This window comes from Aethalodelphis obliquidens, unplaced genomic scaffold, assembly GCF_003676395.1.
Source record: "Aethalodelphis obliquidens isolate GAN/ISIS:26980383/991018 unplaced genomic scaffold, ASM367639v1 scaffold3, whole genome shotgun sequence".
Taxonomy (NCBI): Eukaryota; Metazoa; Chordata; class Mammalia; order Artiodactyla; family Delphinidae; genus Aethalodelphis; species Aethalodelphis obliquidens.
The window spans coordinates 24,447,588-24,474,040 of record NW_020837947.1 but is presented as its reverse complement, the minus strand read 5'-3'; the positions used below and the strand labels follow the sequence as shown (position 1 = coordinate 24,474,040).

At 42.3% G+C, this 26,453-nt stretch overlaps 1 protein-coding gene across 2 annotated transcripts in view; it reads left to right on the top strand.

Moving 5' to 3' along the window:
• The window catches only part of HECA (HECA ribonucleoprotein granule regulator), a 43,497-nt gene extending 17,332 nt beyond the window's left edge, over positions 1–26,165 (top strand). The window contains exons 1-4 of one of the 2 annotated variants that reach the window (XM_027085015.1): positions 11,644–11,828; positions 12,084–13,124; positions 19,638–19,792; positions 22,582–26,165. In XM_027085015.1, the coding sequence (XP_026940816.1) occupies positions 11,783–11,828; positions 12,084–13,124; positions 19,638–19,792; positions 22,582–22,746 (1,407 nt within the window). In that variant the 5' untranslated portion in view covers positions 11,644–11,782 and the 3' untranslated portion in view covers positions 22,747–26,165. Of the gene's footprint in view, positions 1–11,643; positions 11,829–12,083; positions 13,125–19,637; positions 19,793–22,581 lie in introns of those variants that run through there. The other variant, XM_027085025.1, reaches the window with a different exon arrangement.
• Positions 26,166–26,453: the final 288 nt, after the last annotated feature.

Below are 26,453 nucleotides of genomic sequence, written 5' to 3'. Positions count from 1 at the left end.
GTGGGTGGGAATGGAAGAGGGAAGGCCCCTTACCAGCTGAATGACTTGGGCAGATCACTAAAGAATCCTCTTGTGGGCTCAGGACCTGTTTGTAGAATCTGAACCAAGGGATTGTCTTATTTCTATTCTGGTATTTTGTTTTGTTTTGTTTTTGCGGTACGTGGGCCTCTCACTGTTGTGGCCTCTCCCGTTGCGGAGCACAGGTTCCGGACGCACAGGCTCAGCGGCCATGGCTCACGGGCCCAGCCGCTCCGCGGCATGTGGGATCTTCCCGGACCGGGGCACGAACCTGTGTCCCCTGCATCGGCAGGCGGACTCTCAACCACTGCGCCACCAGGGAAGCCCTATGTTGGTATTTTTAAGAGACATTCAGGGAAAACTATGAAACCATTATCTTCATCCTGATATTCAGCCTAAACCAGACATATTTTGGGTCCATGTCCTTTTAGGTCTTGACATGGCCTTTGGTAGACAAGAAAAATATGAATTTTCTACTTTAAAGTCATTATTTATACAGATTTCTTACTGATGTCAGAGTGTTGGAGCCAGAATGGAAATTTAAAAATGGGTAAAAGAGAAGGCTGTAGCTTTCTGTTTAGTTTGAACTTGAGGCTGGGTAGGCTTGTGAGTTTAACTGAATGTAAGAAAAGAGTGAGTCTAGGAGAATAAATCCAACATATTAAGAGAATGTTAAAACCCCAAGTTGTTAAATATAGTTGAAGAGCACATTGTTGTTTTGTTTTTTGGTTGAGGGAGAATGTGAGGCTTCCATGTTTATTTGGATAGATTTGTCTGAGTGAAAAGCCTTGTGTTTAAATCCTACTCAAAGCATAAAAACATGTTTAACTGAATGTAATCTCCTTGTACTCAACTTGCTACCCTCTTTGGAACAGTCTCACACACTAAAATAACATAAGGGAGGATAAACTAAATCAGAGGTTAAGACAGATATGCTTAAGTGAGCTTTACTATAGCTCCCATACTAATTAAAACAAGTTGACAAAATGTTTTGAAAGTATTAGCTTCCCTTTTGTACAGGACTTAAGAGTCTTTTAAAAATTTTTAGTAGAGAAAGATCTCAAAATATTTGAGAACATTTACTTTAAAACTTTTTTAGTTTTCTCTTCAAATACTCACCAATTAATCAAGAAATGAGTTTTAACCCCCTGGTGAGTTTGAGGTATGGTGTGGGCACAGTGGTCCGGGTCCACTCCTTCCCTTTCTGATCTGCACTCTGCACTGCCCCACAGGGAGGGATGGCAGCTGAAGCAGAGGCTTGGGGCGAGGGCGTGGTGGGTGACCAGGTGGGAGATCCAGCCTGGGGACCTAGTTTTGGAGCTCCTTGATCATAGCCAAAGGACATGGGGCTTCAGTCTGGGAGTTTCCGAGGTTCCTGAATGTGTGTATGATGTCGTCAAAGTGTAATTTTTAGAAGGCTGACTTGAAGGTGGTGATAAAACTTTTTTGCTTGTGTATCCTCTAAAAGAATTTGAGAAAACAAAGTTTCTTTTGCATATTAATACTGTCACACCCAGTTTTTTAAAAGGTTTAAGTAAATGCAGAGGATACAGTCTCCAGTTTATTGTAAATGGTGTCATTTTAATGTATTTAAACAGAATCCAAATATCATAGTAACTTGCTAACCATTATCAGCCATTTAAAAGATAATGGTCAGAAATTTTACATTTTTCTTTATTTTTAAATTCTTACCCAGAATCTGTCTGATCCGAAGAAAGAGTATCGTCCTGCTTGAAACTCTCTTATTGATCATCTTATCATTTTTCTGTAACAAAATATGTATTTAAACTTAAATCTATATTAAGAAGCACTTCTGGAATGACAGAAGAAGGACATCTAGAAATCTGCCTTTCCATAGAAACAATGAGAACACTGGCAAAAATGATCAAAATCAACTTTTCAAAATTCTAGAAATTAACTAAAGGCTTGCAGTAATCCTAGGAGTGTTTATTTGGGGAAATGATTGAATTGTAGTAAGAACAGTGAATTTTGTTTTCTATTAACTTGCTTTATTTTCCCATTCCTTCTCCCTAGCTCTGTGGTAGCTTTGTTTTTTAAAAGTTATATATATATTTGAAGTATAGTTGATTCACAATGTTGTGTTAGTTGCAGGTATACAGCAGAGTGACACCTGAATCACTCTGCTGTATATATGTGTGTGTGTGTGTCTATGTGTGTGTGTATATATATATATATACACACACATACGTATGTATGTGTGTATATGTATATACTTTTCAGATTCTTTTCCATTATAGGTTGTTAACAAGATAGTGAATATAGTTCCCTGTGCTATTCAGTAGGACCTTGTTGTTTATTTTTTATATAGTAGTATGCATGGTAGCTTTAAAACAAGCAACCTCGTAGTCACTAGAGGGAGAAGGACAGGTTTGGAGCTTCCCCAAAAGCCCTAGCCCTAGGGAACTCTCACCATTTGACCTGGCTCAGAGGTCACCCAGTGTTCTAAGCCCTCTTAGGCTGTCTGCTGAAAACACTCAGCAGCAATTATTTATCATTGCAACTGCCTGCAGCAGTGATACCAGTTGGAGCAAACAAGAAATGGGTCAAAAAACTTAAAAAGAATGTCTTGGAAGTAGGAGGTCCGTCAGGGACTTTGAGAAGCTCTGGTGTATTCCTGGTGCTCTAGAGGACTGTGCACATGGCAGCGCTCTGAGCATGTCCAGGAAAGACTTGAGGAGGCCCTCATTCTCACCTCTGGCTGACCTTGAGGCTCTGAGTAAGCAGAGAGTAAAGGCTAAGAAAGGTTGTAAACTGTTGAAGCATTGAAGGCTTGCCCAACACACACACAGCCCCTTGGCGAAGGATGGGACACTTATTGGTTTAGGGCATTTAAGGAAGTCTCTGTCCAGTTATTAGCTGACCACTAAGCTAACTGAGCAGAAACTTCAGTGGCTACATGTGACGAAAAAATAGAGACTTTACAGAATTAAACGTCACTAAACAAACAGCAGTAACAACAACAGAAGCATATCCTGCAAGGAGAGAGAATCTGATTTTGAGTTGCCACTTTATGTTATTTAAAGTGTCCAGTTTTCAACAAAAAAGTATAAGATACTCAAAGATATAGGAAAGTATGGCTTACAAATTTATTCAACACTTGCAGCCTCTATGTTAGACTCTGAACGGGGCACATAACAGGTGTTTAAAAACGTTATTTGAATTGACTTGTTATTAGCTGATTTTCAGAGACCCCATGTATTTTCTTTTTTCTGTAGTTAAGTGTTTAACCCTAAGACAAACCCTGGTGTTTTTATTACGTCTTCTAAAACAGGGTCTTTATTAAATGATAGCTACTAAAAGAAGCCATACATTTGCCCAAATGAGTGTTTATTAGTATCCTGGAAAATTTGAAGGCTCTTTCTTTAGGTAATTATGTATAATAAACCTGCTAAGAAAACTGACTTATTCAGAGACCAGATCACTTAGAAATATTTCCTATATGAAGTTTATCTGTATAGTTTGAGTTTTTACAGCATTTTGAGAATATAACTATTGTACTGTTTTGCAGATGTCCAGATCTCTAGAGACCTGTAGTCAAATACTCATATTATCCTGTATTTGACTTCTTTATAGTAAAGATTCAGAAGATTTTAGTGTGTCAGACCTAGTAAACTGGTGTTAAGTCTACTTATCAGGATATGCTGATTAAAAAAATCTGGCCTCAAATCCATAATATTTGCAGATGAAAAACCTTTACCATTTTCATGATCAATTGCGACGATGGAAGAAATTCAGGGTTGTCGTGCACTGTATTGATGTTCCCTGATTCATTCCAGGAGCAGAAGGAGGAAAGCAGAAATGCTGATGGCATCACATCTGTGCACAGAGTGGAACAATATATCCTGGTTCCAAATACTCATTTGTGTATATTTTTCTATATTTTTCATCATTCTTTTTTATTCCAGTGTCTGTAAAAAAGATGAAGCAAACCTGCTGGACCCGCAAGCTTCAAAGCCCTGTGTCACTGCAAGGAGAAGATGCTCACTGAATTTGCTTTGATGCTAAGCAGGGGGGCAAGGGATGATTAATATCTTAGAGAATGTGGTCAGAATTCCAAAAGGTGTTGACAGATTCCTGCCGTGGCTAATGCTGAGCTGGCCAGTATTCAAAGAGTGACATGAGGAAGGGCAACCCATAAAGCAAACAGTTGTTTACTGGCAATTGTAATTGCCAAAAGGATGGGTTTACTGTGGATCTCGAGGTTCAAATTTAACTGTTTAAGAACTTGGTTAGCAAAAGCAAGGGTCTTTTGTTGTTGTTCACTGTGGAAATAATATTGCATCTAGAGTAGGTGTGTGCGTGTGTACACGTGCATGTGTATGAAATTACATTGATAAGGTGATATCTAGTTATTCATAGATATGCTCATGTACACACATATATGACCACATGTGCCTTATTTCACTTGGCACCTGGTATAAACTTATTTTTTCTTATATTCTTACATGTGAGTACATGTATCTATGATTAGTTTACCAATGAATATGACTTTTATGATTAAAACAAGTTGTCATTATAACTGCTAATGCCATTAATAAAATCGAGATGACTACAGTAATCTGCTATTCTTGCTATTAAGTTTTTACATTGGCGTTTTTTCAGTAGCCATCCTAGGAAGATGGAGTTGGTTGGATTCTTGTAGTTGTCAGTGGTGATGTGACCCTGCCGCAGGTTCAGATTGTGTGGCCACATCTGTAATACTTGCAATTTCTCAGTTCCTTGCTCTCTTTTCTCCCTCTCCCCTTAGAGCTAGTCTCTGCAGTGAACATGGGATTCTCCTTTTCATATTTTCCAGAACTGAATTCCTGGGTTTGCTAGGTGAGGGGGGAGAAGGGGAGAAGGGGAGGTAATTAGGCTGCTGTTGGGAAGAGCTAAGCGGAGGCAAGACTGGGCCCACATGAGAATGACAATGCCCGGAAGAGTCTAGACTTTGTGGGTTAGAGCCCAGGAGAGAGACCCTCCTCCACACACCCCCAGAAGAAGACAAGGCGGGGTGGAGTTGGGGGGGAGTCTGAGCCCACTTCACCATGTATAATTTCACCAGTGAGGCTGGGAGCAGGTGATGGGGGAGGCACCTGCACGGTCCAGGTGGGGCAAGGAGGCCAGAGGGGCCAGGTTGGCTGGCAGAGCCAGCCCGAGATGTGTCTGAGAGAAGCCAGGTGGGCTGGGAACAGTAGAGGCCTGGGTATGCATAGCAGAGTGGGAAGCTGGGCCCAGGGGAAGTGGGTGAGAGGCATGGGCTGTGGGATGGGGGAGAGGCACGGAGCCGATGAACAGAGCGGCTCCAGGACCCACCGTTTGTGCCACAGGCAAGGCAGAGGGGGCAGCCTTTCCTGAAGGTGCTATGTCTGTGGGGCTCCCGGGGTCGTGGGTCAGCACCGGCCTCCCCTCTCACTTTGCACCCTGCTATGGCCGACTTTGGAAAGTGAGAAGGGAGGGGAACACCTGGGCCCCCATCAAGTCCAAATTTTGACACGTATTAGGCAAAGCTGGTTTGAAGGTTATGAGGAGAGGTGGGGAACGGATTTTTGTTTTGATCAGTTATAGCCTCCTTCTTCTAAAAATAAAGTGGCTTTCAAAAATACATGTAATACTATAAGAAATAATAAATAAGTGAGAATATTAGTAATAGAGATGATACTGTTGGGAAAAATAAAGGACGTCTTGAGGCTTTACAAGAGGTAGGTCACAAATGTGGCTTTCAGATTTGTAGCACACAGAGGAAAGAGGCAAACAGAAGAAGTGGCCTGCACTACAGTGTCCATCAGATTAACAAATGAAGCAAAACAAAACCAGTGACTTATAAGATGTTATAAAATACTGAGCAATGTCCATGACAATGTCCCTTCATAAATAAAACAAATTTATTAGGCCTGCTCACGTCATTCAAAACAGCCTGTCCAGGGAATAAAACAGTGTGGTCCAAGTAACCAACTCTGGGACACCTGGCTTAACTAAGGGATAGCTTTTATCTAACGCAGGGCTCACGCACCCAAATGAATCTAGGGTCCTGGCATATGAGTAAGTATATGAATGGGGCTGGAGTGGAGGCCTGGATGACCCAGAGAGGGCATGATACATCTAAAAGGCACTTAACACTTCATAACAAAAAACGCTGTACTGGTTTAATAAGGCACTGCAGGCCAGACCACCCCACTGGAACTCTGATCTAGAGGAATGTGTGGACATCAGTTGAGCTTTTGGAAGACATTGAACAGCAGTGAGTTATGGATCGTATTCTTTGACAGGTACCTGGTCTGCAGATAACCCGTGTTGCCAGTTAATCATGCAGCCATATGTTTTACCTGTTGGACAGACTGAGGGGAGGTGAAGCCATTTGTCTTTAGCTGAGGGCTTTGGGAATCCAGAGGCAAGGGGAGGGGCCAACTCCACTGTGGCCTTTGGTCTCCAGGCACCATCCTGGGTGCATCAAGAGAGAAGTAGGTCAACGTTTTGAGCACACTGTGCTTATAACTTAGGTGGTAAGATGGGAATTACATGTAAAAAATATGATTTAGGAGTTTTGATTATGGCCATATTTTGAATATTTGTGCAGGTAAAGGGGAGGCCACTGACAAGGATAATCAAAATCAGGTTCTAGAGTGTTTCAGAGAAGCAAGGAAAATGCTTTAAATTTGGATTATAGTACTTGAGGATGACGTGAGGTCTTTTCTGGAGTCTTTGACAGTGGGATAGTTTAACAACTGGGCAGTCTCTTTGCAGTTACATGCGTGCACACGTACAGGCACACATGCACACACTAGTGCACATACACACATACTTAATCTGGAGTTCTGTTCCCATCCTATGGTATTGTGGTTTGGTTCCGAGGGCTCTTGGACCGACGTCTCCTTCAGGGTGAGTGCACGCAGTACATGAAATGCTAGGGTGCTCTGTAGTTCTCCCTGATACAGCGCGCTCAAGATCTAGATCTCCAAGCAGGAGGGAAGGCAGGCTGCTGATTTATTTCCTAGTACAGTGTGATCCCATTATATGTGAACTGAATTATGCAAATTTCAACTAATGACACATAAATAATAATAAAAGCTTCACATTATATGGAAAATTTCAACAGACACATTCCCCCAAGTTATGCATCAAGCCATCTCATATTTTCAAAGCCAGCAGGTCAACTGATTTATAAAAATGCTTTGTTACCCAATGTCATTACCTTTTCTTTTAAAGAGAAATACCTACTAACCCTTGGCAATATTATGTGAACTCTTGTTGTTTATAGAACTTTTTCATGGATTTTGGTGACGTTTGTGTTATTATTTTAAAATTAACTTATAATTTAAACCTTTATTATAGCTTTCAAAATATCCAAGTATGCTAATACTGGTACTGAAAAACATCCTGAAAATCTGTAACTTTGGAACAGAAATGTGATAAAACACTATGATATGCCATGCTGTCAATTTATTAGGCACAACTGAGAAATATTAGAGGTAATGCTGATATTAAAAAGCACCAGTAAAGCAAAAATACAGCACACGGCTGCAGATTTATGCATTCTGAGGATGCATTTCCCCACACTCTACCCCCAGACTAGGGGATAATCAGTCTTGAATTATGTAAGTTCTTTAGGAACACATCTCATGAATCAAATACAGCCATGCCTTTTATGAATCCCTGTTATCCAGGCTTGGAAAAGATTGTTTAGGTTGAAAAATACACATAGCAAGATACTTATTTGTCTGACACTGAGTAGAAAATCTTTAAGGGGTTAGAAGAAGTTAATTTTCCTTCTTCTTTAAAACTTGTCAGTAGATATTTAGTGAATTATTTTACGCACACCACCCTGCTTTGTTCGTTGTAGGGAAGCAGAACATTTCTTGCACTTATTTACAGACGGAGAAAGGAGGACGGTCACTTCCTGGTTGTAGCTTTGCTCTAAACACATTCAAAGTCCTTTGGTTTTTCCGTCAGGTAATATAAAGTGATAAAGCTTTTAATAATAATTGCTTACATTTAACTGGTGCTCATTATGTGCTGGACACTGTTCAAACTGCCTTAATAACTCCTTTGATTTTCATGGCAACCCTTTCAGGTAGGTGCTCGCTCTTATTTCTGCCATTTTACAGCTGAGAAGATAGAAGCGCAGGGAGGTTAAGTGACTAGTCAAAGGTCTTAAAACTAACAAGTTTAGAGCTGAGAGTCGATGCAGGCTGGCTGGCTGGCTCCAGAGTCCGTATCCGCAGTCACCATGCTCTGGCCTTGCAGGAAACTCAGCGATGAGGACCCTCTGGTCATACCCGGAGGGGAACTTGCTCTGCAAACAAGGGGATGTGTTCCCATGTAAGAAGAATTACTGTATGGAACAGATCCCTGTCGTAAAATAGTTATTCAGAAACCCTAAAGTTTGCACTTGGTAGCTGGATGCCAAAGGAGGGTAGAATAGATTATGGTAAGTCTGAGGAAGTGAGGGTGAGGGCCAGGCTCTGCCCCAGAGAGAATCCTGTGCTGAGTCTAGAAGGCCTGCTGTGACTCAGGGGCGGAGCAGTGGGCTGTGCTCCCCAGTGGCCACCTTCCTCCCCTGCCCCTCCTCCAGCACCCAGTCGCTGCAGAGTCCTAAATCCGACTGGGCCGTACTTGCCTTCAACAAGACGTTTGTTAGGCACGATACAATCTTCACGGTAGTGGGTTTACAATGATGAAAATGACCGAGTCCCTACCTTAGGCTTTGTCTAGGAAGCCTCATGTGACTTCAGAAGCCCCTCCTCGCCCCTCCACCCCGCCGAACTCCCCATCTTCTTGTGATGCCTGAAACTAAGAGTGGTGAAAACAGTAAATTTCACAGTTGAGAAGCTGAAAATGGCAGTGTCTGCTTTGGGGGGTTCCTGTTAGCGTGGATGAGTGTGTCAGGGGCTTTGGGTTTGTTGGGCAGCCAGTGTAAATGACTACAGTCAGGTCCTTCCCTTTTACTGGGTGGGGGAGGACCGAGGCCTGAGTGGGGAGGAAGGATACAGGATGAGAAAGAGAGTGACAGACATTGCCCAAGTGACGTCAGCCTCGTTATCTTATTGTCCAGACTTGAAACTACTTGAGATTTTTGCCCAGAATAAGGTGAGCCCTGATTATTTTCACTTGGGCAGGGAGAAATACAAGCTGAGTATGGAATATTTGGCGGTGAAGCTGTAGAAACAGGTACTGGAGTGTTCCTATACTTTTTTTTTTTTTTTTTTTTTTTGCGGTACGCGGGCCTCTCACTGTCGTGGCCTCTCCCGTTGCGGAGCACGGGCTCCGGACACGCAGGCTCAGCGGTCATGGCTCACGGGCCCAGCCGCTCCGCAGCATGTGGGATCTTCCCGGACCGGGGCACGAACCCGCGTCCCCTGCATCGGCAGGCGGACTCTCAACCGCTGCGCCACCAGGGAAGCCCTCCTATACATTTTTTAAAACCATGCTGACTTTGTATAAAGGAACCTTTTCTCATTTTGCTTGTTAGTCAAGCTATCACAGCCCAGACTAATGTCCCAGGGGAGGTGTGTAACACAGGACCTCACTGAATGTGGGATTCCCTTCTTTCCACTTCCCCCTTAAAGGTTTGGTTGTATCAGGTGTTTGTATTCCATTTATACCTTTGTGGGCCTGCTATTCTTAAGAGCTAGGAACTTTGTAAATTTAGAAACAGCTTTCAGGAAACAATCAAATACATTTCTATAATATGGCTAATTTGTTATAGGTGTGATTTTTGAATGCCACCAGTCCTGTTTTTTACAGTTAAAAAAATGTTGGGCTTCCCTGGTGGCGCAGTGGTTGAGAGTCCACCTGCCGATGCAGGAGACACGGGTTCGTGCTCCGGTCCGGGAAGATCCCACATGCCGCGGAGCGGCTAGGCCCGTGAGCCATGCCGCTGAGCCTGCGCGTCCGGAGCCTGTGTTCCGCAGTGGGAGACGCCACAACAGTAAGAGGCCCACGTACCGCAAAAAAAAAAAAAAGTTTCCTATATGTTTCTGTAAATTGTAAGACTTAGGAATTTGAAAAAGAGGCATGACATTATTCATTTACTTACTTTCTAAACACCTAGTGTGTGAAATGTGAAAATACTTTTAAAAGAAATATCAAGTCCATCTCAGCATTTAAAATTTGGCGTATCGTGAATGCAAAGGTACTGCTAGGTCATTCTTTAAATTTGATTTCCTTAGTCCTGGGTTAATATCACTTTGGTTATTGCCATTACATTACAGAGTCACTGCCTTTGAGGCTGTTCCTCTGAAGGATTAAAGATAAAAGCAACTGAACTTTGTTTAATTGACTAACATTTTAAGATACTAAAGGTGTCTACATTTCAGGTGACTACAGTTAATTTGCCCAGTATACATACCACTCTTCTACTTCTTTTCAGTGTGCTTCCCTGCGCTAGTCTTTCTGCCTAGGATTATAGCCCTCTCTCTTCCTTCTGCTCGGCTTGTCATGTGTGGGTTTCATGTGCCAGTGTCTTTTCGATGCACCTTTATTCAGCACTGGATGTGTGCAAGGCATGAGCCCAGTGGTGCCAGGAGCATAAAGCTGAGTAATAGGCGTCCTTTCCTGAGTCATCACCCGGTGGGGACCAACCACAGTGGGGACTCAAGTAAGGTTCAGTCCAGAACCTTCCTGGGGGTGGGGAGATCAGGATGCAAGGGAAGAGGGGAGTCCTGGCATCTAGAGATGGGTCTTGAAGACTGGGAGGAAGGGGAAGAGGTTTACTACGTGCCAGTCCCTGCTCTAAGCACCACCTGTGTATCTGTATATTTCATCCTTTTAAGAGCCATATAAGGTACATTCAGTTGTTACCTGCATTTTTTACAGAGGAAGCTGACACAAAGAGAAGTAAAGTAACTTGTTCACTGAGCGCACAGCTCATCAGTGGTACTGCTGGGGTTCTAACCGAGGTAGTCTGGTTGCAGAGTCCATGCTGTGAATTGCTACACTGGACGGTTGGGGTTTGGAGAAGTGAAGATTAAGCGTTGTGACACCCGGGAGGTAGATGGGGAAGCCACGGTGATCACGGGGATAGACAGGTCAGTTTGGGCCATTTTGCTAAGTTCCTGGAATCCGACACTGAAGGGGATGATTTGTAACATAGCCATAGGCTTTGTGGGTCCCATCATCTCTGCCGCTTCGTTTGGTGGCATGTTGTATTATATGAGGCGAGTCTGTCTGCTTTTCTCTGTGGTGTTCAGTATAACCTAAATCCCGTGATAGTGTTTCGAGGGCCCTTTTGGAGCTACCACCTGAACTTGTTGGTTCAGTGGCTCCATCATATTTCCTAGTTCACTGGAGTGATTCATTTTGTGTGTTTGTTTTTATAAAGTGAATGGTGTGGGTTTTTAAAAAAAATTTCATTTTATTTATTTTATTTTTGGCTGCACTGGGCCTTTGTTGCTGTGCGCGGGCTTTTCTCTAGTTGTGGCAAGTGGGGGCTACTCTTCGTTGCGGTGCTTGCACTTCTCATTGCAGTGGCTTCTCTGTTGCGGAGCACGGGCTCTAGGCGCATAGGCTCAGTGGTTGCGGCTCGCGGGCTCTAGGGCGCAGGCTCAGTAGTTGTGGCGCACGGGCTTAGTTGCTCTGCAGCATGTGGGATCTTCCTGGACCAGGGCTGGAACCCGTGTCCCCTACATTGGCAGGCGGAATCTTAACTGCTATGCCACCAGGGAAGCCCCAGGAGTGATTCATTTTTAAAAGAACCCTGAAACTGCCTTTCATTACACCCACGTCTCAGGAAGACCTCATACTACACTGTTACAAGTACTGACATATGGCTAATTGCACTGTGAAGGATTTGGACTTTCTGAAGCTTACTGGTATGTTTTTCAGCAGAGAACGGATAATCAGAAAATAAATTCCCTTGGTACAACATCACACCAGAAGAAAATGGTGAATGTTTTTGAACCCTGTCTGGTGTTATTCCAGTAGTAGAAATCTCCACACCAGAAAAATCGTACCTTTGGCGTGAATGGGCTAAGGTGGGATGGTAGCTTTGACCTCACACTTGGCCGTGGGCTGGAATCCCACAGCCCGCTAGCTGACTTTCTCTCTCTCTCTCTGTTTCTCCCCAGAAGCCCCTTGTGCCACGCCGCTGATCTGCAGCTTCGGGAGGCCGGTTGACCTGGAGAAGGACGACTACCAGAAGGTGGTGTGCAACAACGAGCACTGCCCTCACAGCACCTGGATGCACCTGCAGTGCTTCTACGAGTGGGAGAGCAGCATCCTGGTCCAGTTCAACTGCATCGGCCGGGCCCGCAGCTGGAACGAGAAGCAGTGCCGCCAGAACATGTGGACCAAGAAGGGCTACGACCTGGCCTTCCGCTTCTGCTCCTGCCGCTGCGGCCAGGGCCACTTGAAGAAGGACACGGACTGGTACCAGGTGAAGCGGATGCAGGATGAGAAAAAGAAGAAGTCGGGGTCGGAGAGGAACACCGGGAGGCCCCCCGGTGAGGCGGCGGAGGAGGCCAAGAAGTGCCGGCCGCCCACCAAGCCCCAGAAAGGCCTGAGCCACGACCTGCCCCGCCGGCATTCCATGGACCGGCAGAACTCCCAAGAGAAGGGCGGCGGGGCCGCAGCCTACGGGGCGCGCTCCCCCTGCGGCTCCCCGGGCCAGTCCCCGCCCACCGGCTACTCCATCCTCTCCCCCGCCCACTTCAGCGGCCCCCGCTCCTCCAGGTACCTCGGGGAGTTCCTAAAGAACGCCATCCACCTGGAGCCTCACAAAAAGGCCCTGGCGGGGGGCCACGTGTTCCGAAACGCCCACTTTGACTACAGTCCGGCCGGGTTGTCAGTTCACAGGGGGGGCCACTTCGACGCGCCCGTGCAGTTCCTGCGGCGCCTGGACCTGTCCGAGCTCCTCACTCACATCCCCCGGCACAAGCTGAACACTTTCCACGTGCGGGTGGAGGACGATGCCCAGATGGGCCAGGGCGAGGATCTGCGGAAGTTCATCCTCGCGGCCCTCAGCGCCAGCCACAGGAACGTGGTGAACTGTGCCCTGTGCCACCGGGCACTCCCGGTGTTCGAGCAGTTCCCGCTGGTGGACGGAACTCTGTTCTTAAGCCCCTCGAGACACGATGAGATCGAATACGATGTTCCCTGTCACCTCCAAGGTACAGGTGTTCGCTCACCTTGCCTGTTTTCTGTTTGTGAGAAGTGAAAAGCCAACAAGAAGGGATGGCTCTGTTGGGGCTTAATTTTAACTGATGACGTGTTTTTGTTCTAGTCAGGAGCTAGCTAACTTTTGAATGTTTCAGCTCTGCCCAGTGAGGTGGTGTCCTTTCCTCTGATGTCACACTATACCAAGTACAGTGGTCCTGGTGGGTAATTTTATGTTTCTGTCTTGCTGTAATTTGAAGAGAGGATTCAGGTGTATAGTTTTTCGTAATTGGGAGGAACTTTAGAGAAGGAATTGCATAAGAATGTTTCACTTGCTATAAAGTAGGTGCCTTTGAAACCTATGTTACTGTGCCCAGCAAGCTGTGTATTCTCTCTGATCCTTGTAAACATAACACAGCGAGGGAAGGGTCAATGTGTTTTTAGATTAGTTGAATTAATCTTGAAATGTATGAAAGGTGAGACTTTCTTGATAGCAGCAAAAGGAAAATGAAAGCTCAGATATTACCCTGGTGGAGAGGCGTGGGGAGCTTCTTACTATTAGCGCTGTGGATGACGTACAAAGACTGGGACATTTCAGCCAGAAAATGAATAACGGGGTGGGTCAGTTGACAGAGAAATCTGTCAATTCATGTAAAACTACTGAATTTATATAAATATGGGATCCATGACATATAACCCGTTTATAACTTTAAAAGTGTGCTTTACAAAGCCTATAGTAAAAATGATATATCCCCACCTATCTTCTTCCCACCCACCCCTGCTGTCTCACTTCTCAGAGTGAGATACTTTCAAATCTTAACTGATTCTTCAGGTTTTTACCATCATAATTTTAAAGCTGCTATCTTCATTCTCCGATTTTACATATTACCTCTAGATTTACTTTTAAGGTGGATGATGGTTCATGCTTTCTTGCATCTTCCCCTTTCTCTCAGGATAATCCATCACAATTCTTAGTTAAATCCTTAATGATTTTGTTACTATGAGTATATAAATATTTAGTGCTGAGCCAAGAAGTATAGATGTATTTCCTATTTAGAGAACTGTATGTTCTGGGACTCCTTTTGTTTTTATCAAAGTTAATAATTGCTTCACATTTTCATTTGCTTAGCCTTTTTTTTGAAGCTTTGGCTGGTGCTTCTAACTCTCCAGCAGCTCTACAAACCACCTTTCAAAAACATGTCCACATACCTGTCAAACATTTTTATGAATTATTTTCTAGAAATTTCTTTCATGGAGCCTTTCATCTTCCTGCTCCTGTCTGTCCTGCTGCACTTAATGCCTGCTGTACTACATAGCTGTCCTTCTAGGAATTCTTTCATCTCTTTCCTATTTTTTATCTTCTGTTGCCTAGATCCCATACTCTCTTTTTTCTTGGTAAATTTCCTCAGTTTGTTAAGAAGCATCCCCTAGGAGCTTTCTGAGAAAGGAAGCATGGGAATAGATGTTTTGAGTTTTTGAAAGTCTGGTAGTATCTTGATTCTATCTTCACACTTCCAAGTTATAATTATTTTCCCTTCGGAATTTTGAAGGCATTACTTCACTGTCTCCTGTCTTCCAGTGTTGCTACTGAGAAATCTAATATTATTCTTATTCCTGGCCCTTTATTTCTCCTTCCCATCCTCCAAAGGTTTTTAGATTTTCTCTAGTATTCTGAAGTTTCACCGTGATGTCTTTTTTTCCATTTGTTGGGCAGGATGCTTTCTTGGCTTTTTGATTTTGTAAACTTATAGTCTTCAATTTGGGGAAATTTTCTTTTGATTTATTTCTTTGATGATTTCCTCCCATTCTCATTTTTTCTTTCTCTCTTTCTTTCTTTCTTCCTTCCTTCCTTCCTTCCTTCCCTCCCTCCCTCCCTTCTTTCCTTCCTTCCCTCCTTTCTTTCTTTCTTCTCTGTAGAACAGTTAATCAGATGTTGGACCTCTTAGATTGATCCTTTTTCTTTTTTTTTTTGAGGAGGGGGGAGATCCTTTATTATGTATATTTTTGGCCCTGTTCATCTCTTTATCTTTATTCTGCTTTCTGGAAGATTTCTCTGATTTTATATTCCAGTATTTTTACTGAGTTTAAGATTTTCTGTTATCTATTATATTTGTAATTTCCAAAAGTTCTTTCTAATAGCATCCTGCTCTTGTTTCATGCATGCTATTTCTGTTTCATCTTTCTCAGCAGGGAAAGGGAGCTGAATTTGCGAGGGGTGGTCTCATTCATTTTCTAGAGTTTTGCCTACTGTCCTGTGTCTTTTAGCCTTTGTTATAGGGCAAGCCACTCTAAAACTTAGTGGTGTAAAACAGTGATGATTTATAATTTCTCACAATTCTATGAGTTGGTTGGTTAGGATGGCCTCTCACACATGTCTAGCAGTTGACAGTCTGGTTGGCCTTGGGAGCCTCCGCTAGAATGGCTTATCCCTGTTTATATATCCTTTCATCTGCCGGTAGACTAGCCTGGGCTTTTTCACATGGTGTTCTCAGGATAGCATTAAAGATGGTGAGAATGGAGCTGCATGGCCTCTCTCTCTTGAGGCTTAAGCTTGGGACTGAGTAACATCACTTCCATCACATTCTGTTCTTCAAAAAAATAAGTTGTAAGGCTATCCCAGATTCAGGGGATGATTCAACAGACTCTGCTTCTTGATGAAAAAAGTTGTATAGAATGTGTGGTTATTTAGTAATTTGTTATACCCCACGCTTTCTCTTTCAGCACCTCATCTCAACCTCCCCTGTGCTTGTTTTCCAGTTTCAGAGCTAAACCATTTATTACTTCTCCATCTAATTTCTGATCTCATATTCAGGTTTGCAAGTACCTCATAGTTTCATGGAAGATGGAATTTGTATTTTGTTACTTGTACTTTATACTGCGTGGGGATAATTTTAGAGGGAAGTAGATGGAAACATCTTCACTTCACCATTTTATGATTGGAAATATTCTTTATGAAGATGAATGAGGGTACAAGGGTACAGGGTACATGAGAGGAGAGTTGTCCTTTTTCTATTCATGATGGACAAATCCTTTTCATTTAATCTGTTCACCAATCAATCAAACTTATGAATTGCATACTTGTACTGGGTACTATCAGTCCTTGCCACTCATCAGTCTATAATCTTAGGATATAAGATGCATTTGCGAAAGTGTAACTAACTTTACCAGGCCTAAGGCACTAGTACCACCTTTGGAACTGGTATCGCCTGGATATTATGTACGTGAAGCAACCTATCGTTTCCAAAGAGGAAGGGGACACTTTGGCCTGGGTAGTCAAAGGAGGTAATGTGAAGGCAGATGTCAAGAGGGGCACTGGACTTTGATAAGTACACGGTCTAACTACACTGGGGGTTTGTTGATAAGGAGTAATGTAAGCAAAGGAATAGTTGTTCATAAAAAGGTCAGGAGACAGTGAGAGAACCGAAGAGCACCATCTGGTTGGAGCAGAGGTTCTAGAGTAGGAAATGAGTAAGGTAGGTGGAGAACAGATTGTGGGTCCTTTCAAGCCATAACAAAGAGCTTTGCCATATTGATGAATTGAAGGGTTTAACAATTTTTTTTTTTAAAGCCAATGGTTGCTTGGGGGAAAAGTTGTTTTAAAGGGGTGGAAGCTATACAGTTGAAACTGAAATCTGTATTCTAGATGCAAGGAGAAGAGAGACAGCTGGGTGGTGATGGTGGGGATTGAACAGCTGTAAGAGATTATATTAAAGGGAAGATCACAGCTTTGGAGACAGCTTTACTCTACGGGATAAAGATGCGTCCTTGTTGGCTCGCTTTGGCTCTAGACCAGGTAAACAGTATTGTCACGAACAGGAGAAGAGAAAGTTGGGGAAGGGACCTGATCTTAGAGGAAGGAAGATGGGGTACTTGTGTGTATTGGGTTTGAAGAGATGTTGGAACTTTTGAGTGGAGGTGTCTTTCACAAGCGCTATTAGAAATAAATATTTAGGATGAACACTGAAGCTTATTTTATAAAATTAGTGGGTAAAAGAGTGGAAGAGGCCTTGAATGGGGAGAAAAGAGAAAGAAAAGGAGGAGTATATGACAGAGCCCAGGACCAGATCTTAAGGGTACCCATCAGAGTGGATGGAGAAAGGTAAAAATTAGACAGGCCTAAGAATTCTGTGTATGTGTGTGTGTGTGTACACACCTAAGTACGTACACACATTATCCAAATAGATAATGGATGCGTTAGGTGTGCACTACAGAAGTCTTGAGAAGTTTAACTGTTGACGATAAAATCTGAGGATCTGGTTGTTTTATCAGCACCAGACAAGTCAATGCCGTAAGTGGGGCCTTGGCATATGTCCGTGTTTTTATTGCCACATCTCGAAGTCCATGCCATCTTCTTTTATAACAAGCCAGTGTCAATAACTTCTTCCATCACAGAGTTTCAACCATGTATTCCTTAAAGCATTTTCAGTTCCAGTAGGAAGGCACATTCCAGGCCACAGGATTCCAGGCTGCAGTTGATTACACGCTGCTGAAATAATGTGTAATTTCCAGTGGTGGGCCGTGTGGATCGTCATTCCCTTGCTCTGGGCCCTTTCCCCCTCAGTGCCCTCCCCAGCCTCCAGCTCCAGCCTCTCTTCCCTCATTTTTCCAGAAGAAGATGTTTTTGTTTGGTTTTAATAATTTATTAAGGTTGATCGAGTTAGGAATTTCTTTTGGTACAATAGTTCTTTACCACTTAGAACCATAGGTAATTATTCTCTCAGAAATCTGCTTTTTGTTTGAACTCACAACCCTAGAATTTAGAAATTTTAAATTCTCAGTATTTAGGACAATATATAACAGTAACTGAAACAAATTTCCAGCCAGGAATTCCCGTGATGTAGCCTGGAGGTTGAGTCAGACAAGTCTGGACTTTGCTATTTATTATCTTTTTGAGCTCGGGCAAGCTATTCCAGCTCTCTAAGCTTCAGTTCCTCCTATCTGAAGTGGGAATAACAGTAACGCCTACTTTAGAGGGTTGGTTGTGAGGGTTAAATGAAAGGATTCACGTAGCCTCCTAGCACAGTGTCAGATCCTTGGTAAGCACTCAGTGAAAGTTCCCTGTCAACTTCATCATCATGGTCATTGCTACCAACATGTGACTTCTCCGTCTGTCCCTGTCCCCACCCTTCTTAGCAGCCACCTTGATGTCTTTGAATGTTTGAGATCTGCAGTGTTTGAGAACTCCGTCTAGGACGGAGATTGGAAATGAAGCCTTTTCCAGTGGCTGCTAGATATTGAAATGACATCTTGAAATGCCCCAGGCCACTCTGAGTGTGAGATTGTTTTATTTTCAGTGCCCTACAACAGAGGTGGGCAGTATTGTAAGAAGCTCTTGTCACCCTTCCCATGTTTTGGCATAGAGACCTCCAAGGTTTTAACGTCTTAGGCTGTTAATGTATCTCATCCATTCATGTAATGTACAATTATGGAGTGCTTTCCGCGTTCCAGATATTGTGCAAGACACTGAGCCTTCAAGGAGGGTATAGTTCCTGCCCTCAGGGAGAGGGAGAGAGAGTCTCGTAAATGAATGAAATGAAAGATTTCCCTGTGAGTACTGTATACCCCTTTCTAATGTGTAAGGAGCAGGCTGGTCCTTAACCACTGAAAATATGAAGAGCATGGTCTGGCTGGTGGCAACGAGCAGCACACTCTGAATAAGAAGTCACTTAGGAGTATGTATTCTGCTGCTGGTAGTTTTTTATCACAGTGGGATCCCGATCCCCACATAGAGAGCAGTGTTATTGTTGTTACACATTGCCCAGACAGATGCTGGACATTCCAGCTTTTCCCCGATTTGAACCTGAACCCTTCCATATAAACTAGCGTGACATCTTTCCTTTACAAGCGTTAGATATTGATAAATAGTGGAGGAATGGGCTTATGACTTTCAGGAGCCCAGTAAATAACAAGACATTGAACTCCTTTGAAAAGAAAAACAAAACACACACAAGTAAGATATAATTCTGGTTCCTAAATTGGATGTGGTGATGGATGAGCAATTTTGGAGACAAGAACAGTTAACATGGTAATTCTGACTATGGTGTAATTCTGGGCTACCAATACCAAGACAGACTTTGGACTTTTTCATGATGGGACTTGTTGATGGATGAGAGCCCATGAACACAGACCAACATTACTGGTTCAGCCTCCATAATCCACAGTAGATCTCTGAGCAGAAAGTCCTGCATGATCACAGTTGCTTTTGAGCATCTGTGGCTTGGTCATTTTGAGTTTGGACGTCCGTATTATAAACCTGGCAGCACTTTTCAGAAAAATGAATTGAAGCAGGTATTTAATAAGATTGAACTTAAAGTATGTGTCCCATTGACAATAGTTAGTAATCCATCATTATTGTAAAAGGACAACTTGGGAATATATGATAAATATCATCTATTTTGTTTTATATATTTATTCAAATGATAAAGTTTTGCTTATAACTGTTAGATGAGCCATTGTTTTAATCCCCTTTGGTGACAAAAGGTGATTTCTTGGCCAGCCACTCTCAGCATCGTGTCTTCTGTGTACAGGGAGGCTCATGCATCTGTATGCAGTGTGCGTGGACTGCCTGGAAGGGGTTCACAAGATCATCTGCATCAAGTGTAAGTCGCGGTGGGATGGCAGCTGGCACCAGCTGGGCACCATGTACACCTATGACATCCTGGCCGCCTCTCCATGTTGTCAGGTTGGTATTTACCCCTCAGAGCGAGTAGTGGGTGCTCTCAGGCTTCTGTCCCCAGATGAATGCAGAGGAGTTAGAGGCAGCACTGCGGTTATGTTGGAGGAGGTGGGAGGGTGTGGAGAACATGCTTCAGGAGTGAGCAGCCGTGCGACTCCCCAGAGTCCAGCAGTGACGGTTGATTTACTGCAGCACGGTGCTGCTGTTACTGGAATACTAGGCAGTCATTAAAAGGGATCTTGTAATTATGTGGGAAATATCTTCAGTATTTTAAGTCAAAAAAAGCCACCTTTAAATGGCAGAATAACATGCTTCCATTTGTAAAAAGTGAACATGAAAAGGAACCCGCTAGCCTATTACCAGAGGTTGTCTCTGGGTTGTGGGGTGCTGAGTGGTTCCTTTAGTTTTCTTTTTGCTTACTTATATTTTTTAATGTTTTATATGATTAACATAGTTTCTAGTAAGAAAAAGTTGTCATTTAAAAGGAAAGAAGAAAGTTTCACTTTCTTTAATAGACAGGATTTTCTTTTTGTTTCCTTTCTGTGGGACAGTGCAGTTATCCAGGAACTGCCTGCCCTGTCAGGTGTTTGAGGTTGACTTGAAAGATTTGTAGTCCTTAAAGCTCTGCTAAGGGGGGGCATCTTCTGATGCTAAGAAAGCATCTGAACTTTAGCTGTCATGAGGAAAAGAGGGAAGTATTAACATTGGAAAATGCCTTACATAAGTCCATAGAAACACAGGAGACAAAACAAAATCCTTGGAAGTATCTTGATTTATTTCCAAGTGCTTTGGAAAAGAAAACACTTGTTATATAATTCTTTGATATTCATGGATTGGAGGGGTATTTTCCTTCCCTCTTAAGTGGCTAAGTCTTTAATATAAATACCTGATAAACATTTCATTAGTTTTATTACACAGTTTTATATCTTTAGCATTATGGTTTGACTTTTATAAAGAGAATATCCTTACCATTATTAGTTTATTCAGAAGATAAGCTGTGTTGGTTGAATTAAAAGGTTGGCACAGTTGGTATTTCAGCTATGCTGTGTCTGTACTAGTGATCTTAGAAGAGAAATATGGTCGTGAGAGACCTGAATGGCCATCTGTAGCCTGTCGTTTGATTCCAGATAGGATTGACTCCTTTACGCTATTCTCATACATGGACCACATTTCCATTTAAAACTTAGCCTTGGAAGTGAGATATCATCGTCTTTTAGTTATTCACTGTAGCATTTTATAATACCCACTGTTCCTCGATGCCAGCTCTTGAAATGAGAGGAACAAAAGGAAGGGATGCCTCTCTCCCACACACACCAGACAGGATTATCTTTTAAAGAAGTAAGGAAGTGAAAGGATGTGTGGGCCTATAACTCATAGAGTGTTAGCACTGGAAAAGACTCGTATTTTCCACGTACAGTGGAGGCCTAAACAATTAGAATGTTTTTCCCAGGTCTACCCACACATGTCACAGCCGTGACCACAGCCTCTGTCACTCCCAGTCTGGTGCTCTTTCTACTCCACCACTGAAAGGCACTGGGGTTATTTCCTCATCTTCAGGGAGAAAAGCAGAATGGCATCCTGCCATACCCAGCCTGCTGTTCCTCACTATATATTTCTTCCTTAAAACAATTTAAGCCCAAACACTTCTTTTCTGGCCCCTTCCTGAAATGGAAAACAGGTTTGATTACTTTTGGCTTAAAAACATATCAATTAACTATGTTCACTGAGAAGGTGCAAGTGTTAGACACTATTAAGGCATCAAGGAGTGTCTTCCGATAAGACTTCGAGACCAAAGTAAGCAGGGATTCATCATTAGAAAGGAGTAATAGGTTAAAGAGAGCGGTTTGCTTAGAATCTCACTTTTAATATTGTTCAGAGAGATTAGTCAGTTAAAAGGGCGTTTTTCTCAGGTTACAGAAAGGTAGTCCGTGTAATGGCTAAGAGGGCAGGCTCTGGAGTAAGCTACTGTGGTTCAGATCTCAGCCTTTCTGCTTTATCACCATGTGCCTCAGTTCCATCATCTAAAATTCATGTACTACTACCTACCTACAGGAGCGTTTTGAGGACAAAATGAGATGATACTTCTCTCTTACCTTTTTAGAATGAGTCTGAATTGAGAGTCTGTTATAATTTCTGGTTATTCACTGAAGTCCTTGGACCTATTGCTGAAAGCTTGGGTCTTGTGCTGTTAGAGGGAGGCTGGGGCATGAATAAAGGTACAGTGTGCTCGCAGGTTCCAGAAGCCTCAGGGTAAAGGTGGCCCTTATTCCTGGATCCTCAATTTTACTAGAGTATTTTAGGGAAATTTTATTTTTACCCCAAAGAAAGCAGAAATGTAGTAACCAGTAGAATGAAAAATGTATATGGATTTTAAAAATAAACAAAAAAAGTCTTCAAAGAAATTTCATGCAGATTTGGATGAGGGAAGTTGGTTTCAGTCACTTTTTAAAATCCAGGGGGTAGAGATTTCCAATTGTTAGGGGAACTTTACCGGAGAAGTTTAGGTAGTACAAGTTGAGAATTTTCTTCCCACCAGTAGTAGTAATTACTAGCAGTGCTGCACATCGGGAGAGGAGTCATTAATCTGTCAGGCTGATGGGTGAATATTTGAGTGTATATCTCATGCTTATCTGATGCTCTGCGTACCCTGTTTTGGGTAATAAAAGGGATGCTTTACTAAACTCTTGATCAGTTTCCCAGGTAGAGCAGTCTCACGTTTTCGTTGGTTTGACGTTGGCAGCGCTGGGAGGTAGAGGGGTACTGTGGCTCACGGCATCTTGTGTTCCCCCCCCCAGGCCCGCCTGAACTGTAAGCACTGCGGGAAGCCAGTGATCGACGTGCGGATTGGGATGCAGTACTTCTCCGAGTACAGCAACGTCCAGCAGTGTCCACACTGTGGCAACCTGGACTACCATTTCGTGAAGCCATTTTCCTCCTTCAAAGTTCTCGAAGCTTATTGATGAAAGCTTTGCTTTAGTAATAGCTATTTTATTGATATTATTACTTTATTACATATCTTTTCTAGGGAAGCCTTCTGTGACATTCATTTCTTTTCTAATTGAAAGGAGAGTTCCTTTGTGTATGTGTGCCACTAAAAGGGGGGGCTGCCCCTTGCCTTCTCTTGACTCCCGAGTGTTAGTCTGTGGTCATGACCAGAGCCCAGCCGGTACTCCTATGAGCTTGGCGGAGCGGTTAACTATCACTAAGAGTCTCTCGGGCAGCTTTTAGGATGGTGGGGAAGATGGGGTGAATCTAGGAAAGGGATTATGTGGTCGTAAACTGAGAGCACGGTAGGAGTTGGGAAGAAACTCTTACTAAAATGTTAACTGTCTAAAGACCCACTTTTAGATCTTCTCTGGGCCTTGGGAAAAACATGTGACAAGTGAATGTAATCTGTGCCTGGAGAGCTGATGGTGTGTTTGTCCACCTTGGTTTGGCGTTCCGCAGTGCATGCTGGCCTGCAGTTTCCCCTCACTGACAGATCATCGGAAGGTGGACATGAGCCCTGATTCTACCCCTGTTGTAGTTTAGCAGCCAGTTTTCATACTGAAAATAATATCCAAATTATAAGGCATATGAAAGTATATATTTTTAGGTAAGCTGACCTATAACAAAGAGAATATGCTAAATGAATTTGGAAATGATGCAGACTGACTCAAGAGGGCAAACAGGCAGAACGCTGTCATCTGAACTGTGTCTTTGAAGTTGGTCAAACAAGCTCTTAAGGAGAATCCAAGAATAACATGATTTGAGCGGTACTGATTTATACAGCTTGCACTGTCGAAGTGCCATTTGACGTCAGATCCTTCTCACAGGTAAATCTCACAGCCACAGACCCGGACTGGTGAGTTTCAGAACCAATTGCCGTACTTGTCTTCCCCCCAAATTGCTTATGGCTGCATTTTACCCCTTTAACGCTGCGTTTCCCAAATCAAAGATTTTGCCCTACGAAGGAAAGGAAAAAATTATTTGTGAACCTTTGAGGAAAAGAATAATTTTAGTATTTCTTTTTAAAGTGTTTCATTTTGGGATATCACTGATTATAATGCATAACAATATGTTTGAAAATAGATTATTCTGAAGATCTCCATGATACCTTACCATTGGTGAAGAAGATGATACTTTACAGAACTTGATTGGTCAGAGCATTGAGCTTTCCAAAGTCCCAGCCTTCTGTTTATTAGAGCTTTCTGATTTAAGTAGACTGACACCCCACACCTTTAGAGAACTGGGATTGGAATATGAGTTCTCAAAAATGAATTTGATAATTTCAACTATAATACACATATATGCTAAAAGAATGTTGAAAATATGATCCTTTTATGGGCAGCTAAATTTGGGGTTATGTGAATATTTTCTATTATTTCGTTTATACCATTTTTTTTTTCCTCAGAAAAACAGTTGTTTTTCCTCTCAGAAGTGTTCAGGCATCATTGCAAGTGAGTTTCAGTTCTGCTACATGGAATATTTGATGTTTTGTTAGAAAGAGCACAGCTGGCTGTGAGAGATTGACTAATATTCTTTATCTTTCGGTTTGCATGATTGTAATTCGGCTGACAACATCCAGTTTGATGTTTGATGATCTGAAGAGTATCACAGTGAGGGGAAATGCTGAATGTCTGTAAGAAGCAGCAAATTGTCATTGCTTTCACAGTATTTGATGCAAGGAAAAGAGGTCTATAGGACACATCCCTTGCAAATTTATGTTTAATACACAAAGCTGTAACTGAACTAGCTGTTTCGCTATTGATTCTCTCACGTACCCAGTTATAAAACTTGGTGAGTTTCTCTTGTCTTCAGAGTACCATTGGATTTTATTTCTGAATTTAAAATGAATAGTAAAATATTTGTTCTTTAACCCACCTCAATTTCTAAAGAGAAACCTGCTTGTATTGTTGTTCTGAAGCTTCAAGTTTACGTGTAGATCACGTTCATCAAGCTCCTCAGCCTATAGCTTCTGCAAGTGTAGCGTCTGATGCATTCACTATTTTCTCCTCATATTGTTGTCTACTCTGAGAAATAAGTATGAGGAAGTTTCACTGTAAGTGAGTAAAATTTGCTTTGGGCCTTTATTTTGATGATTAAGTTAGGATTCTATGGTTGCTGAATTGATATAAAAGGAGAGGCACAGGTATCATATCCAAGAGTATCTTTTGCCTTTAAGGCATTGCGTTCTTGTCTAAAATGGAAAATTTGGCTGATTTGAGAATAAAATGTAATTGAGTATGCAGCCATGTGAAGAATAAATTTCATTTTGGAAACTGCTGACCTTAATATGTTCTCCACACTTTCTCAAAGTACTTTGCTCTGAGTACCTTGATAGGAATTGGAATATATCAGAAAAGATGATTCTTTTTGTTGTGGTTTGGATATTAAAGGGTATTAGTCACCCAAGAGATCCACTTTCTGTTTTTCTGATACAGTGTTCAGTAACATGAACCTACTCATGAGTGACTAATAAGTGATTTTTATCTGCTTTAACTTGTTTTAGTTTTAAGAGTTATACCTTGAACAAATAAAATCACCTGCTTTAGTTTAATGGGAAGACTGTTTCTGAGCATCTCATCTTCTTCTTCTCAGGCCAGCTCAGTTCTTCACTCTCTTCTGGTTGCGCTTGAAGCAGTTGATATACTGGGTTTACACCTTAAAAGATAGACATTTGCTGTGAAGTTAGGGAGTGGGGTGAATTATCCCATTGTAATTAAGAAAGAGCTTTCCCCAAACAGTCTTTAATTCCCAGTTTTTGTAGAAGAAGCTCATTCATTTTCTGAGTAAAAAGTATTTTCGTATCTGTCTGGGGGGAAATTAACTCCTCAGGAAAATATTATTAGGTGTTTAAGTCCTAAAACTAACAGATTAAACTGATAACGTAACTTATTAGATCACCCAAACTGACTTGCTGAAATCTTTTGTTTTGTCCTGTAAGATCAATGCTTAACATGCAGTCTCTCCTCCTGTGCCCAGGTCAGTAACTCCAGGTTGCTGTTCTCTTTAGTCTCATGGTAGCAGCTGTTGGGTAATTTTAGTCGGAGGTTGGGGAGGAGGTGAGGAGAAAGTGCTCTTGTTCAGTGTTTTGTTTCCTATAAAAGGATGCTGCCTAACCCAGCTCATCTCTGTGTCCTGTTGGCTTTATTATTATTCCAGGTAATTGCAAGAAAATATAATGAATGGGCATCATTAACACCAGCTCAAAAAGGTATTCTTATCAGTGAAGATTTCTTGTCAAATGTCTTGGATTGCACTTTTGTTGAGGGAAGACAGTGTAAATAGTTAAAGAATGTTGATAAAATTGAAACATTTGGTTATGGAATTGTGTGGTGTTAGAAGGTTTCTGTTTGTGAAATGTATGTATTAAAAATAATAAAATTTCAGAAACTAACATTGTATTCTCTCTTTAGTGTGTCACTTTATTTTTTGTTGGGATTCCAGGTTTTTGAACTTGGGATTGTTTGATAAGAAAAGGTAGTAGAGAAGACATTCTGAGGGTTTGACCACTATTCAGGTAGCCACTTCAAAGTCACTACTGCAGCTAATAAAAACTACGAACTTTTTATGCTGTTTGAAAGTGATGTACCACGTGTAAATTCTCTTTGCAACAAAATAAGCCTTCTGTATAACAAAGGTGGTTCCATGTGGATAATCCACAATTATTGTTCTGGTTATAGGG